General features: G+C 46.4%; 1 protein-coding gene across 1 annotated transcript in view; it reads right to left on the reverse strand.

Moving 5' to 3' along the window:
• VAV1 (vav guanine nucleotide exchange factor 1) overlaps positions 1-15,516 on the reverse strand; it is a 65,468-nt gene that overhangs the window by 27,883 nt on the left and 22,069 nt on the right. The window contains exons 2-14 of the mRNA XM_027969763.2: positions 7,207-7,323; positions 6,647-6,705; positions 6,467-6,532; positions 6,201-6,309; positions 6,014-6,109; positions 4,435-4,503; positions 4,147-4,250; positions 3,145-3,244; positions 2,303-2,398; positions 2,019-2,087; positions 1,659-1,745; positions 1,474-1,559; positions 718-850 (exon numbers count right to left, since the gene is read on the reverse strand). Of these exons, the coding sequence (XP_027825564.1) occupies positions 718-850; positions 1,474-1,559; positions 1,659-1,745; positions 2,019-2,087; positions 2,303-2,398; positions 3,145-3,244; positions 4,147-4,250; positions 4,435-4,503; positions 6,014-6,109; positions 6,201-6,309; positions 6,467-6,532; positions 6,647-6,705; positions 7,207-7,323 (1,191 nt within the window). The remainder of the gene's footprint in view (positions 1-717; positions 851-1,473; positions 1,560-1,658; positions 1,746-2,018; positions 2,088-2,302; positions 2,399-3,144; positions 3,245-4,146; positions 4,251-4,434; positions 4,504-6,013; positions 6,110-6,200; positions 6,310-6,466; positions 6,533-6,646; positions 6,706-7,206; positions 7,324-15,516) is intronic.

Consider the following 15,516-nt stretch of genomic DNA (forward strand, 5'->3'; position numbering starts at 1 on the left):
CTGTCTGCCCCCAGGAGGGCCCTGTAAAGGGCTTCCCAGGAGAAGCAAATACACACCCACAAATCTAGGTTCATACACACGCATACTTATACCTATGGCTGATTCACACTGATGTATGGCAGAAACCAACACAATATTATAAAGCAACTATCCTCCAATTAAAAACAAATGTAAATAAAAAATTTTTTAAATTACAAAACAAAATAACACTCAGGACTTTCGTGGCTGTCTGGGGGTTAAGAATCTGCACTTCCACTGCAGGGGGCGTGAGTCTGATCCTTGATGGGGGAACTAAGATCCCACATGCCATGTGGGCCAAAATAAATAAATTAAAATTTTTAATTAATTTATTTCTCTTGACTGGAGGCTAATTACAACATTGTAGTGATTTTTGCTGTACATTGACATGAATCAGCCATGGGTGTACATGTGTCCCCCATCCTGAACCTCCCTCCCTCCAACCTCCCTCCCCATCCCATCCCTCAAAGTTGTCCCAGTGTACCGGCTTTGAATGCTCTGTTTCATGCATCAAATTTGGACTGGTGATCTATTTCACATATGGTAATATATATGTTTCAATGCTAAATCACACACACACACACACACACACACACACACACACACACACACTGGCATTCCAAGGGCCAAGCAGAGAGTTCAAGTAGCATTGAGGGTCCCCAGCATTGGGGTCTCCCAGTTACCACCTCCGAGACTTACCTTCTTGTTGTCCCTCTCTCCGGAGGAGTCATCTCGAATCTGGAAGCTGTGCAGGTTCACAAAGTCCTTGAGGTCATAGGAGTCCCCTCGGCGCTTACAGATGAGCAGAGCTTTGTCAAGCAGGAAGGCATACCTGAAAGCAATCAAGTGTCCCTGTCTGGCTCCTCCCTAAGTTCCCACAAGCTCTCCACCTGATCCCCTCCCACTTTCCGGGCTCACTCTGCTGTCAGTCTAGGATTCTGGCTCTTCTTCTCCTGAGTGGTCAACTTGGCCACGCCTACCTGTCTATCTTGACCACACCCATTTGATTCTTGCTCTTCCCGCCACCTGTCCTCCTTGGCTCCACCCACACAACCATGCTGACTCTGCCTCTCCTCTCAGTCTAGGCTCCACCCACTGGTCCATATGGCCCCACCTACCTCAGATGGTAAAGAATCTGCCTGCAATGCGGGAAAACCAGGTTCGATCCCTAGGCTGGGAAGATCCTCTGGAGAAGGGAATGGCAACCCACTCCAGTATTCTTGTCTGGAGATTCCCATGAAGAGAGGAACCTGGCGGGCTACAGTCTATGGGATCGCAAAGAGTCGGACACACCTAGGGGACTTTTTTTTTAAAAACCTGTCTATCTAGGAATAGCACAAAGCCCTTGCCCAGATTCCATCCTAGATCTGTGTTGGCTCCACCCACCTGCCTGACCAGTAGCCTGGCCCCACCCTTGTCCAGGCTCCGCCCCAGATCCGTATTGGCTCCGCCCACCTGTCCATCTTGGAGCGCCTCTCCACCGAAGTTATCTTCAGCTCACCATCGATCTTGGGTCGGCCATAGTGGGCTAGAGACTGGTCCTACACAGCAGACAAGACGTCTGGCAAGGGGCCCCCAGGAAGAGATGACACCCCCTCTCCACGTGGCCACACCCCGGCCCTCCCTGCCCACCCGCTCACCAGGTTCTCGATGGACAGTTGGAAGTTGGTAATCTGCCGCAGCGTCTCATTGTCCCGCTTGACCTCGTTTACGCACTGTGCCAGGTCCTGGGGGTGGAGCAAGGGTGAGCCTGGGTGCCTCCTTCCCAGAACCCTATCCCCCACCTGGCAGGGGATAGAGGGTCAACCTCCAGCAGGGGGCAGAAGGAGAATGTCACTGTCCCCAAGGGGATGCTGGGAATGAGTCATTCGAGGTACAGGTGTGTCCCCTGCAGTGGAGGGAGGGGGCGGCCCATGGGTGTGGCCGTGCCTGGGTGGTACTCCCTGACTTAAACCCATGGTGTCTGTGCGGCACCGCCATCCCTGTGTGTGGCCACTCACCCTCATGGCATCTAGGGCCAGCCGCAGGTTGTCCTTCTCCATCGCATCCTGTGTGTGCTTCACCAGCTCCTGTGTGACGCACGGAGATGCATATTGCCTGGGCCTGCCCCCTCCTCCTGGAGGGCCTTCCAAACAAGTCTGGCCCACCAGCTCCTTCTTCCTCCCTCTGCTGTCCCTAGAGGCTGGGGCACAGCTCCAGTGATCCCCTCCCGGAGAGGGAAGCCCAGTCCCCAGGAGCCCTTGCAGGGAGATCTATGTGCCCATGCCTTCCCCGCTTTGTGCACCTGGAGCAGGAGGTGATATTTGAGCACTCGCTGCATGGGGACCATCAACAGGTCCCTTAAGGTGAACCTCCCGTTGTTGGCACGCTGAGAACATTCCTAGGAGGTTGGAGAAAGGGGTGAGTGAGAAGAGGTGGAGGCAGGTAGGGATTGTTCTAGAACCTGAAGCCTCTTCTCCCCACTCCCCAAGGAAATAAAGAAGAACACTACGGGGTAAGGGTGACCAGCTGGAGGCTGTCTGGGGTAGATGCCCAGGATTCCTCAGCTGAAGGGGGCTCCAGAGAAGGTACACAGGCCTGGAGGGTCCCCATGATGGAGACCAAAGATATTGAACGGGCAGCAGAGACTGGCCATCCCTCATCATCCCTGCTCTGTCTATGCTCCCACTAGACAAACGGATCCAGGTTTCGGTTCAGTCCAGGATCCATGCTCCCTACAGGATCAGGGCTTGGCTGGGATCGGGGCTCTGTGTGAAGTTGGAACTCAGCCCAGAACTGAGGTTTGGCCCAGACTTGGTGCACAGCCAGGGCTGGGCCTCTCGCTGGGGTTCAGTGTGCCCTCGGAGTTCAGGTCAGTGTCAGGATCTCAGGCTGGTCCCAGGGCTCCATCCAGAGTACAGGGTTCAGCTGGGGTCAAGGCTCAGTGCTCTGGTCTATCTCCTCCTGCTCAGTTTCTCCCACTTGGCTGATCAGTACCTCCCTCCCCAAACCTTCAGCGGGCAGACCCCTGGCTGGGCTGCAGCAGGAAGGAATGCTCCCTCCAGCTCAGTCTCCCCACTACTGCCCCCTAGAGAGTGGAAAGGAGTGAGAGAGCTTCCCCCCGCAAAGATGAAGCCCATCCCCTACTTCCAGCTTCATTTGTACATCCTCCCGGGCTGTGGCCACGCGGTCCAGGTGCTTGCTGGCCGACTCCACCTGGCTGCAGTAGCGGCCGTAGATGAGGAACCTGCGGGAAGAGGGCAGGCAGCCGGGGAATGACACTGGCACCAAGGTTAGGCAGATCTGGGTGTCAGTCCCGGACCTGCCTCTTCCCAGCTGGATGGTGCTGAGCCTCAGTCTCCCTGTCTGTAAATGGGCATAACAATAGCACCTCCCACATATGGGTTATTGTAGCATTAAATGAGATAATGCACAAGAAGCTCTTAGTGGGACACCTGGCATATCATATCTGCTTAATGTTCATTTATTTAATAAGAATTTATTGAACATGTACTGTGTGCTAAGTTCCACATTAAGCTCTGTAGAATTCGCTGGTAGCCCAGCTGGTAAAGAATCCGCCTGCAGTGCAGGAGACCCCTGTTCGACTCCTGGGTTGGAAATATCCTCTGGAAAAGGGATAGGCTACCCACTCCAGTATTCTTGGGCTTCCCTAGTGGCTCAGCTGGTAAAGAATCCGCCTGCAATGCGGGAGGCCTGGGTTTGATCCCTCGGTTGGAAAGATCCCCTGGAGAAGGGAATGGCTACACCCTCCAGTATTCTGGCCTGGAGAATTCCATGGACTGTATAGTCCATGGGGTCACAAAGAGTTGGACATGATTGAGAGACTTTTAAAAAAGGCATCAATTTATTTGATCCTCACCACAACCCCAAAGAGGAACATTCTGGGGTCACACTGGTTTTAGAGATGAAGAAGTAGAAGCACAGAGAGGTTAAGTGACTTTCTAGTGCCATACAGCTCACAAGAGGAAGAGCTGGGAGTTTAACCAGAGATGAGCAGCCCTGTGCCCACAGGCAAAGAAAGAAAAGCCTTCTTTGTTTGGTGGTCTATGAGGGCAGTGTCTCCCGAATGCCCAGCCTGGGCAGGGCAGGGTGACCTCCAGAGGTCTGGGCTGGCTGCCTGGGTCTCACCTCTCCTTGTATTTGATGAAGACCTGGTAGAGGGTGGCTGCACTGGGGTTGGCCAGGGCTTCCTTCATCTCCTTTAGGAAATGGATGTGCACATGAAGCAGGTCCTACTTGGAGGGAAGGGGTGAGGTTTGGCGTGGGAGCCTGGAGCTGGGGATGCTGGGTGGGAGAAGGGTCATCTGCCCACCCTACGAGGTTCATCTCCCAACCCCCAAACTCCAGGGACAGGTGAAGCCAGCAAACCATCCCCTCTGGACAGAAGCCCGGGAAGGCAGTAATCAGTCAGCTCACCTCAATGTTGATGAAGATAATCTCGATGTCTTGGTGGTTAAGGAACCGCTGCAAGGGCTTCATAAAATGCTGTGGGGGAGTGGGGAGAGAAGGATGGAGAAGGGGAAGACTCCTCCTTCCAGGCGAGCCCCAGAGACACAGAGAGGAGGAGACAGAGATGGAAATGGACAAATGGAAACATGAGACTGGGAGAGAGAGATGTGTAGAAAGAAAGAGACAGAGGCAAGGAAACGGAAAATGAGAGAAAAGAGAAATGGAGAAAGTCCACACAAAAAACCTGTACAGGACTGTTCCACGCAGAATTCATCATCATAAATTCCCAAAGTGGAAGCAACCCACATGTCCGTCGACAGATGAATGAATAACAAAATGCGGTCCATCCAGGAAAAGGAGTGAAGCCCTGACACTCACTACAGTGTGGATGAGCCTTGAAACACGATGTTCAGCGAGAGAAGCCAGGCACAGAAGGCCACACATGAATGAGTTCATTTAGATGAAATGTCCAGAATAAGTAACGCCACAAAGACAGAAAGTAGGTTAGTGGTTGCCAGGGGGGGCTGCAGGGAAATCGGAGTTTAAGGGGTGATGGTTAAGGGGTATGGGGTTTCTTTGAGGGATGGTGAAAATGTTCTAAAATTGGGAATTTCCTGGTTGTCCAATGGTTTAGGAGAGCCTGGGTTCAATTCCTGGCCCAGGAACTAAGATCTCACAAGCTGCAAGGCCAAAACAACAGAAAAAGAAAGAAAATGTTCTAAAATTAAACAGTGGTACACAACTTTGTGGGGTTCCCAGGTGGCGCTAGTAGCAAAGAACCTGCCTGCCAACGCAGGAGACACAGGTTCAATCCCAGGGTCAGGTAGATCCCCTGGAGGAGGGAATGGCTACCCGCTCCAGTATTCTTGCCTGGAGAATCCTATGGACAGAGGAGCCTGGCAGGCTGCAGTCCATGGGGGTCACAAAGAGCTGGACGTGATTGAGCACACATACAACACTGTAAATCAACTATACTCCAATAAATTTTTTAAAAAATAAACAGTGGTGATGGTAGCAAACCCTTGTGAATATACCAGAAAATATTAAATTATAGATGCTCAATGGCTGAATTGTATGGCATTTTTATTAAGTCTCAATAAAATGGTTAAAAAAGAGATGGCCAGGGACTTCCCTGGTGGTCCAGTGCTTAAGACTCCATGCTTCCACTGCAGGGGGTATGGGTTAGATCCCTGGTCCAGGGAACCGAGATCTCACATGCCACATAGTGCAGCAAAAAAAAAAAAAAAAAAGAGAGAGAGAGAGAGAGAGAGGGCCAAAGGAAAAAGAGGAAGTAGAAAGTGAAAGTAATAGAGATAGATGGGCAAATGAGGATACAGGAAAAGAGGGAGACAGGGATAAAGAGACACAGAAGGAGAGAAATTCAAACACAGGGGGAAGCAGGGAGCAACACCAACGGGACCAGAAACTATGAGAGACGAAGAAATACGGAGCAGTGAGATCAGGAAATATCCCCAAGCCCGTGTCAGGTGGATGCTGCCTCTCCGCTCTGCGCATGCGTCTGGCAAGGACCGGCTCGGAGCATCACCTGTTGGATGGAGCCCAGCGTGTCCGTATACTTCTCCTCCGTCTGCTGGATCTCCCGCAGACAGCAGCACCGCTTGTCATACTCTGTCATCTTGGGCTGAGAGTGGGGAGGATAGGCTGATGTTGGGGTGTCCGGGGATGCGCCCCACCCATGAGCCTGCCCAACCGGGTCCTGCGTCCCCACACACCGGCATGGGTACCGGCTCCGAGCGCATGAGGTCCTCGTAGACCTCATCGCCCTCTGCCTCCTCGTTCTCCACGCAGTCGTACAGGTCCTCATCCTCCTCCACCGTGTCGCTGCAAGACGCGGAGTCAGGAGGAGCTAGGGAAGCCCCCAGACCAGGGACCCTCCGACACCCCAGGGAGAGGCCATGTCCCCTCAGACCCGCACCCCCCTTGGCGGGGCCTTGCCTCCTCAGACCACCAGGGCAGGATCATGGTCTCAGACACTCACTCGATCTGGTCGGACAGTCCACTGTAGATGTCTTCATCACCCACACTCTCCTCAGTGGGGAAGGGCCTGGGGGAGAGATGGTATGAGCAGAGACCCAGGGGGGCCAGGTGGGCAGGGGGCTTCAAGGAGGAGGAATAGGGCCAAACTGGGTCCAGAGCGTCAGCTCATGTAGTTACTCACATGATCCCCTTGTTCTGGGCAATCGGGGTCCAGGACAGAGCGGATAGGGTGTAGATGACCTGTGACGGGGGCCAAGGCTGCTCAGCAAGCCCCTTCCCCACCCGCATGCCAGAACACAGCCTCCAAGCACTTGACCTTGAGGTTGGACTTCATGTCCCTGGGAGCCCAATTCAGAATTTTCCCACCTTCCTATGTCCCACGTCAGCATGTCCACATTCCCTTAACTGAGCACCCACCACCTGAACCCTTTGTTCTAGTCAGTCGTCATAAATGCTCAGACAGAATGGGATGATCTTATTTCCAAGTTACAAAGGACCTAGGGCTCAGAGAGGCTCGGCCACATATCCGAGGTCACACAGCAAGTGATGAGACAGGGACTCACACTGGGTTCCACGTGTTCCAAGCAAGGCTTTTTGCACCTGCTGTACGACTTGTTCTAGCCCAGCAGTCCTTCCCTGACAACACTTGGTTTGTCCAGTGTAGACATTCATGGAAACGAATTGAAATCCAGTCTTTGGGCTCTAGGTGTCCAGCTCACAGGCAGCTCAGTCCCATCTTACCTTGCCAAAATCCTGCACATCGAAGAGGTCGAAGGCCTCAAAGAGTTCACTCCTCTTGAGGCCAAACTTCTCATAGCAGGTAGACAGGAAAGTGCGGATATTCTTAAGGCAGAGGAACTGTGGGAGAGAAATGAGGCTGGAGGAAACAAAACGGGACAGGGGAGAAGCTGACTCCTGGCCACTGGGCTTGAGGTCTGGCCCAGGAAGAGGCAAAAGAAGGCACAGCCCCCTCAGGAAAGATCAAGCTATACCTGAAGCCACATCTACCCCTGCATTTTTTTTTTTTTTTACTGAAGTACAACTCATAAGATACAAAGCTAACCATTAACAGATAACAATCTGGTGTATATAAACAATGCAATGATACGCAGCCATCGAAAAGGAATGAAATTTTGATTTTTGCTGCATCACAGATAAACCTTGAAAATATTATGCTAAGGGAAATAAGCCAAATACAGAAAGATGAAAGTTGTATGATACCACCTATATAAGTCCCTAGAAAAGGCACATCCATAAAGACAGAAATTAGGATGGGGGGCATACCAGAGGCTGGGCGAGGGGATGGGGAGTCTGTGTTTAATGGGCACAGAGTTTCTGTTGGGGATGATGAAAAAGTTTTGGAAATAGTGGTGATGGAGACACTACATGATGAATGTATTAAATGCCACTGCACTGTGTACTTGCAAGTGGTTAAAATGGCAAGCATTACTGTTTTAGTTTATATATACGTTATTTGTATATTTTCACATAAAATTTTACTTATATTTATAAAATATACTTATTTTATTTATATATAATGATAAATATGTATAGTTTACCACAATAAAAAATTTAACCATTAGCCACTTTATTCATTGTTCAAATAATTTTTATTGGAGTATAGTTGATTTACAATGTTGTTAGTTTCTGCTCTGCAATAAAGTTTTTCAGTTATACATATACATATATCCACTCTTTTTAAGATTCTTTTCCCATGTAGGTCATTACAGTCTTTTTTTAGAGCAATGTAAAAGTTTTTTTATTTTCGAAAATAGTAGATGTAAGCATTTAAAGTTGTCTAATACTATTGTACAATTGATCTTCAGGTTGTATGCAAAATATCTGACACAGGGATACCCTAATTTTTAAATTGGAGGATAACTGCTTTACACAGAGAAGGCAATGGCACCCCACTCCAGTACTCTTGCCTGGAAAATCTCATGGGTGGAGGAGCCTAGTAGGCTGCAGTCCATGGGGTCGCTAAGAATCAGACACGACTGAGTGACTTCACTTTCACTTTTCACTTTCGTGCATTGGAGAAGGAAATGGCAACCCAGTCCAGTGTTCTTGCCTGGAGAATCCCAGGGACGGGGGAGCCTGGTGGGCTGCCATCTATGGGGTCGCACAGAGTTGGACACGACTGAAGCGACTTAGCAGCAGCAGTAGCACTTGCTTTACAATGTTGCGGTCCTCTCTGCCATTACAGAATACTGAGCAGAGTTCCCTGTGCTATACAGTAGGTTCTTATTAGTTATCTATTTTATAACCATTGAGCGGTGGTGGTTTAATTGCTAAGTCATGTGAAACTCTTCCCAACACCATGGACCGTAGCCCTCCAGGCTCCTCTGTCCATGGAATTTCCCAGACAAAAATACGGGAGTGGGTTGCCGTTTCCTTCTCCAGGGGGTTCTTCCCGACCCAGGGATCAAACCTGTGTCTCCTACATTGCAGGTGGATTCTTTACTGCTGAGCCACCAGGGAATCCCATTATAACCATTAACCATTTTTAAATGTCCACCTCAGCGGCATTTAATGGGTTCACAGTATTGTGCCATCATCACCCCACCTAGTTCCAAGACAATCTGTCACCCAAAAGGAAATCCTGCACCCACGAAGCACCCACTTTGCATTCCTCTCTCCCCTCCCGTCTCCCAGGCAACCGTTAGTGTGCCTTCTGTCTCTATGCTTTTATCTGTCTATGTCCATCAACTGATACTGGATACACAAAATGAGGCACAGCTAAGCAGTAGAATACAACTCAGCCACAAAAAGGGGTGAAGGACTAACAATGCATGCTACAAATAACCAAAACCATGTTCTGTGAAAACTGCCAGACAGAAGGTCACGTATTTTGTGGTTCCATTTATATGAAACATCCCTGATAATATTTATATGAAATGTCCTTGACATTCCACTTATATGAAATATCCCTGCTATCCCAGTGCTATCCCAGTATAGCACTGGAAATTATATTTAATATTTTATAATAACCTATAATGGGCTTCCCTGGTGGTTCAGTGGTAAAGAATCTGCCTGCAATGCAGGAGACCTGGGTTCGATCCCTGGGTCGGGAAGATCCCCTGGAGAAGGAAATGGCAACACGCTCCAGCATTCTTGCCTGGGAAAATCCCATGGACAGAGGAGCCTGGGAGGCTACAGTCCATGGGGTCACAAAAGAGTCAGACATAACTTAGCAACTAAACAACAAGAGCAACAACAACTCTGTGATTCTACATTATTTGTATTTGGGGATGCCTACTCTATGTGGTTGGGCACTCAGACTTGTTCCATTCTCTTGATCACCCTGTGGGGTTTTAATGCCCATTTTACCTAAAAGGAAGGAGGCTCAAAGAGGGAAGGAAAGTTGCCCAAGATTATTAACTGCAAGAGTGACTCTGTGGCTGGGGATTCCCTGGTGGTCTAGTGGTTAAGACTCTGTGCTTCCAGTGCAGGGGGCACAGGTTTGATCCCTGGTCAAAAAATTAAGATCCCACAAGTCACAGAGGTGTGGCCAAAAAAAAAAAAAATTCTATGCACAGGGAACTCTGCTCAATATTATGTAACAACCTAAATGGGACAAGAATTTGAAAAAAGAAGAGATACATGTATATGTATCACTGAATCACCCGACTGTACACCTGAAACTCACACAACATTGTTAATCAACTATATTCCAATATAAAATAAGAAGTTAAAAAAGGAAAAAGAGTAAGCATGTGGCATAGAAAACACACTTCTGGTCATCAAAGGGGAAAGGCCGAGAGGGTGACAAATTAAGAGATAGGGATTTACAGATACACACTATTGACTATAAAATAAGTAAACAACAGGGACCTACTGTATAGCACAGGCAAATATAGTCAATGCTCTTGAAATAACTTACAATGGAAAAGAATCTCAAAAAGAATATATGGCAACCCACTCCAGTATTCCTCCCTGGAGAATCCCCATGGACAGAGGAGCCTGGCAGGCTATAGTCCATGGGTGCACAAAGAGTCAGACACGACTGAGCAACTAAGCACAGCACATACATATATATAACTGTATCATATTTGCTATGTACTTGAAACTAACAATACCATAAAATTCTTGCCTGGAGAATCCCCATAGACAGAGAAGCCTGCTGGGCTACAGTCCATTGGGTCACAAAGAGTTGGATATGACTTAAGGGACTTAGCACGCACAAATCAACTATACTTCATTTTTTTAAAAAATCCAAATAAAAACAAACAAACAAAAGTAAGACCATGGAAGAGCTGAAATTTAATTCCAAGATGGTATGAGTCTGGAGTCGATTTTCTTGACTATAACTTCATTGCTTTGTATGCAGTGGAAGTCACCGTGAGCACCTGTGACGTGTTCCATTCTCAGCACTTTCTCTATATTGTTTTAAATTTATGTATCTTCAAATTAAAAAATATATATATATATAAGGTAAGCAACAGGACGGTTTGATGTACTTATTCATAGTGAAAGCATTACTACAGTCAAACTAATTAAGACTTCTCGTAGTCACCATGTCTTCGTGCGTAATGAATGCACTTGAAATCTACTCTCATAGAGCAGTTATGTTGTTCAATACAGGGTTACCAAGTACAGTCATACAGTACCCTAGAGCTCCAGACTGACTCAGCCTATGTAACTTCAACTTAATACCCTTTAACCAATATCTGCCCATTAATTTCCCCACCTCTACCCCCAGCTCCTTGTACCCGTGGTTCTACTCTGCTTCTGTTAAGTTTTACTCTCTCTGTGTAGAGAGGTCAGCTCATCAAAATGAATTTAAAAATTAAACAGGAATGCTTCTACTCTGTGTGTCCCCATTAATTATAACGTTTGCTGTTGGTTCCTAACAGAAATTCTGTTTTCCTTTTTCTTTTTTGTTAAATTGACGTATTAGTTGATTTACAATGTTGTCTTAGTTTCAAGTGTACAACAAAGTGATTCAGATATAGATAGATAATTCTTTTTCAGATTGTTTTCCATTATAACTTTTTGCAAGGTCTTCCCTGGTGGCCCAGTGGTGAAGAATCTGCCTGCCCATGTAGGCGACACGGGTTCAATCCCTGATCAGGGAAGATCACACATGCTGTGGAGCAACAAACCCCCTGCACCAAACTATTGAGCCCACACGCTGTAACTGCTGAAGCCCACGCGCCTAGACCCTGTGCTCTGTGACAAGAGAAGCACCGCAGTGCAAAGCCCGCATGCAACTACAGTAGTCCCCATGGGATGCAACTAGAGAAAGCCAGCACAGCAATGAGGACCCAGTGCAGCCAAAAAATAATAATAATAATAATAACAAATAAGTTGTTATAAGATAATGAATATAGTTCCCTGTGTGATATAGCAGGTCTTTGTTGGACATCTATTTTATATACAGCAGGGTATATATGTTAATCCCAAACTTCTAATTTATAGAAACATTTTTATCCATTTAAATAAATTTCTTTGTATTCCTAGATTCTTGGAAAGTCTTTGTATTTGCTTATTTCATTGAATCAAGAATGGATGTTGACTTTGATTAAGTGATTTCAAAACTTGTACAAGACAAGCAAGTGTATTTTGTTCTTGATTCCATTAGTATAGGGAGTTATATTAATCGAACCCCCGATACTGAATCTTTGGTTCTTTTGAAGTGACTTTCAATTCTTCTCTGCATTTGAAAAAGGTAAAAATGAGTCACACAACATCTATGGGCTCTAAAATGTCAGTATAAAACCCAGGTTATAATTTCAGTGTCATTAATTCCTATGTATCTAAAAATTATAGATTTTTGGAGGCTATTCTGCCTCAATATTTGTGAATATTTTTGCTCGCATGCATGTGGGCACATTTAAGTCAGATCAGAAATGATTAAAATAATGAAAAGGGGAATTTATTTTAAATTTTTTAAATATATGTAATCATATTTATATGAGAGATACCATGGAATCCTTGCAATAATCTTACAAAATAATTATATTCTTACAAAACTATTATATTCATTTATAGATTAAAAACTCAAGCAGGGACAGACACTGCTGGAGTACAAACTTAGCTGCATTTATGAATCAATTCAATACGCACTGTTCTCTGTATCTTTGTATCTCACACTTTCATCTTCAGATTGTATCTTCTTCTGAATTATTTCCACATCCACAGCCTACTTAAGCATTCTACGTGGAACATGAACTTTAACATAAATGAATGTATTTAAGGCGAGAACATCCTACTCTCAAAGAAAACCAGGATCAAGTGCTATAGACAGAAGTCAGTGTAAAACAAATATGATGTAAATAGTGCTATAAAATTTTAGCTTGGCGGTCCAGTGGTTAGGACTTTGCACTACCAAAGCAAAGGGCCGGAGTTTAACCCCTGTTCAGGGAACTAAATCCCACATGCCACAACTAAAGATCCTGTATGTCACAACTAAGATCTGGTGCCGCCAAATAAATACTTTTTTAAAAATTTAAACCTTTGTCTTAGGTACAAAGCAAAACATTACACTTAAGAGTGAAATGCTGCAGAAGTTTTCTTTGACATCAGAACTAAGGCAAGAGTGCCCACAGTTCATTCTTATTCATACTGCACCAAAGATCTTAGCCTGCATTGTAAAACAAGACAAAGAAAGAAAAGGAAAATAGAAAAGAAAGACATTAATGCTCAGTTTCACAGATGATATGACTGTCAACATAGAAAGCCCCAGAGAACACACACATAAATAACTGGACTCAATAAAATAGCAATGTCACTGAAGACAAAATCAACTTAGTGCATCACATATCGGCACATCAACAACAAACAATCAGAAAATGTGTGTTTTTTTAAAGATAACATTTGTGAAATATTAGAATAAGCCAAACTAAACTATGGTGATAGAAATCAAATCAGCGGTTGCTTCTGGGGTGAGGAGGGTAGAAGAGATTGACTCAGAAATGCTGCCAGTGATGAAAAAGTTCTGTGTCTTGATAAGGGTGTGCGTTGCACAAGGGTACGTGTTTGTTAGAACTGATTGAAAGATAAGTTGAAGAACCAAGCATTTCCCTGTATGAAAACTGGATTCGATTTTAAAAGGATAGCATTTCCCATCACCTAAAAAATGTAAACGGAGAAGGCAATGGCATCCCACTCCAGTACCCTTGCCTGGAAAATTCCATGGATGGAGGAGCCTGGTGGGCTGCAGTCCATGGGGTCGCTAAGAGTCGGACACGACTGAGCGACTTCACTTTCACTTTTCACTTTCATGCATTGGAGAAGGAAATGGCAACCCACTCCAGTGTTCTTGCCTGGAGAATCCCAGGGACAGGGGAGCCTGGTGGGCTCTGGCGTCTATGGGGTCATACAGAGTCGGACACGACTGAAGCGACTCAGCAGTAGCAAAAAATGTAAAAGCTCACTGCCTGCCAATTCAGGGACACAGGTCTAACCCCTGGGTGAGGAATATCCCCTGGAGTAGGTAATATATTCTCCAGTATTCTTGCCTGGGAAATCCTCGGACAGAGGAGCCTGATGGGCTAGAGTTCATAGGGTGGCAAAAGAACCAGACACAACTTTGTGACTAAGCAACAACAAAATGTAAAACGAACAACAAAGTTGGTTAATATTAACACGCCTAACAAAAGAAGTACAAATCCTTTACGAAGTAAATTATAAAATTTTATGGGAAGGTATGAAGGAGCATCTAAATAACTAGAGTGAAATATGTACTAATTCTTACCTAGAACTACTCAATATTTTAAAATTTTCAGCCTTCACCAAAACTGAGCTATAGATTTAAGGCAATTACTATTAATATCCCAGAATGACTTTTCATTGAACATCTTTTATGTGACCATCACTGAACTCCAGGGCTCTCTTTAAACCTTATAAGCTTTAATCCCTGGAGCCAGGACGGTAATGTAGGGATGGTAAGGTAGGGAACAGGATGGAGAATAAACTCCCACAGTGCCCCTAATCCAAAAGGATACACAAAGGAAATTCTGTGGCAGACCAGTGACTAGAACTCCATGTTCTCACTGCCAAGGGCCCAGGCTCAATTCCTGGTTGGAGAACTGTTGCTGTTGCTGCTGCTGCTAAGTCGCTTCAGTCGTGTCCGACTCTGTAAGACCCCAGAGACAGCAGCCCACCAGGCTCCCCCGTCCCTGGGATTCTCCAAGCAAGAACACTGAAATGGGCTGCCATTTCCTTCTCCAATGCATGAAAGCGAAAAGGAAAAGTGAAGTCGCTCAGTCGTGTCCGACTCCTAGTGACCCCATGGACTGCAGCCTACCAAGCTCCTCCATCCATGGATTTTCCAGGCAAGAGTACTGGAGTGGGGTGCCTTCGCCTTCTCCGGGTTGGAGAACTAAGATCTCACAAAACTCAAGGTGTGTCCAAAAGAAGGATAAGAGAAGATTCTCCTATTTGCTGTGTGTCTTTGGAAAAAAATCACCTCCCCTCTCTGAACTTGTTTCCTCACCTATAAAACGGACCATCGCAATACCCACTGTGGCACGTTATTGTAATTCTATAGAATAATCCATGTAAAGGGTTCAGCATGGTGTGAAACCTCAATATCTGGAAGTAATCATTATCATCCTTACTATCATCCTTGTTATCGCCATAGTGATTATCACATCATCAGTAGTATGACTACCACCACCATAATCATCTTTATCATCATCACATCAGTATCATCAGCATCTTCATCATCATGACCAATGTCCCCATCATGATCACTATTACCACCACCACCATCATCATCATCATCACCATCAGCAGCAGCAATATCACCATCATAATCACCACTGTCACCACCACCACAGTCACCAGATCACCACCATCACTGTCACTGCCATCATCATCACCACCATCATCATCACTATAATTGTATTCACCATCATCTTAGCTCCAGCTGGAAAGCCCAAGAGCATTCACCAACCCATCAGGTCTCACAACTGGAAAAGACCTCAGGTAGCCACTGGTGTCGGAGAAGGCAATGGCACCCCACTCCAGTGCTCTTGCCTGAAGGATCCCGTGGACGGAGGAGCCTGGAAGGCTGCAGTCCATGGGGTCACTGAGGGTCGGACA

Source organism: Ovis aries, chromosome 5 (assembly GCF_016772045.2).
Source record: "Ovis aries strain OAR_USU_Benz2616 breed Rambouillet chromosome 5, ARS-UI_Ramb_v3.0, whole genome shotgun sequence".
NCBI lineage: Eukaryota > Metazoa > Chordata > Mammalia > Artiodactyla > Bovidae > Ovis > Ovis aries.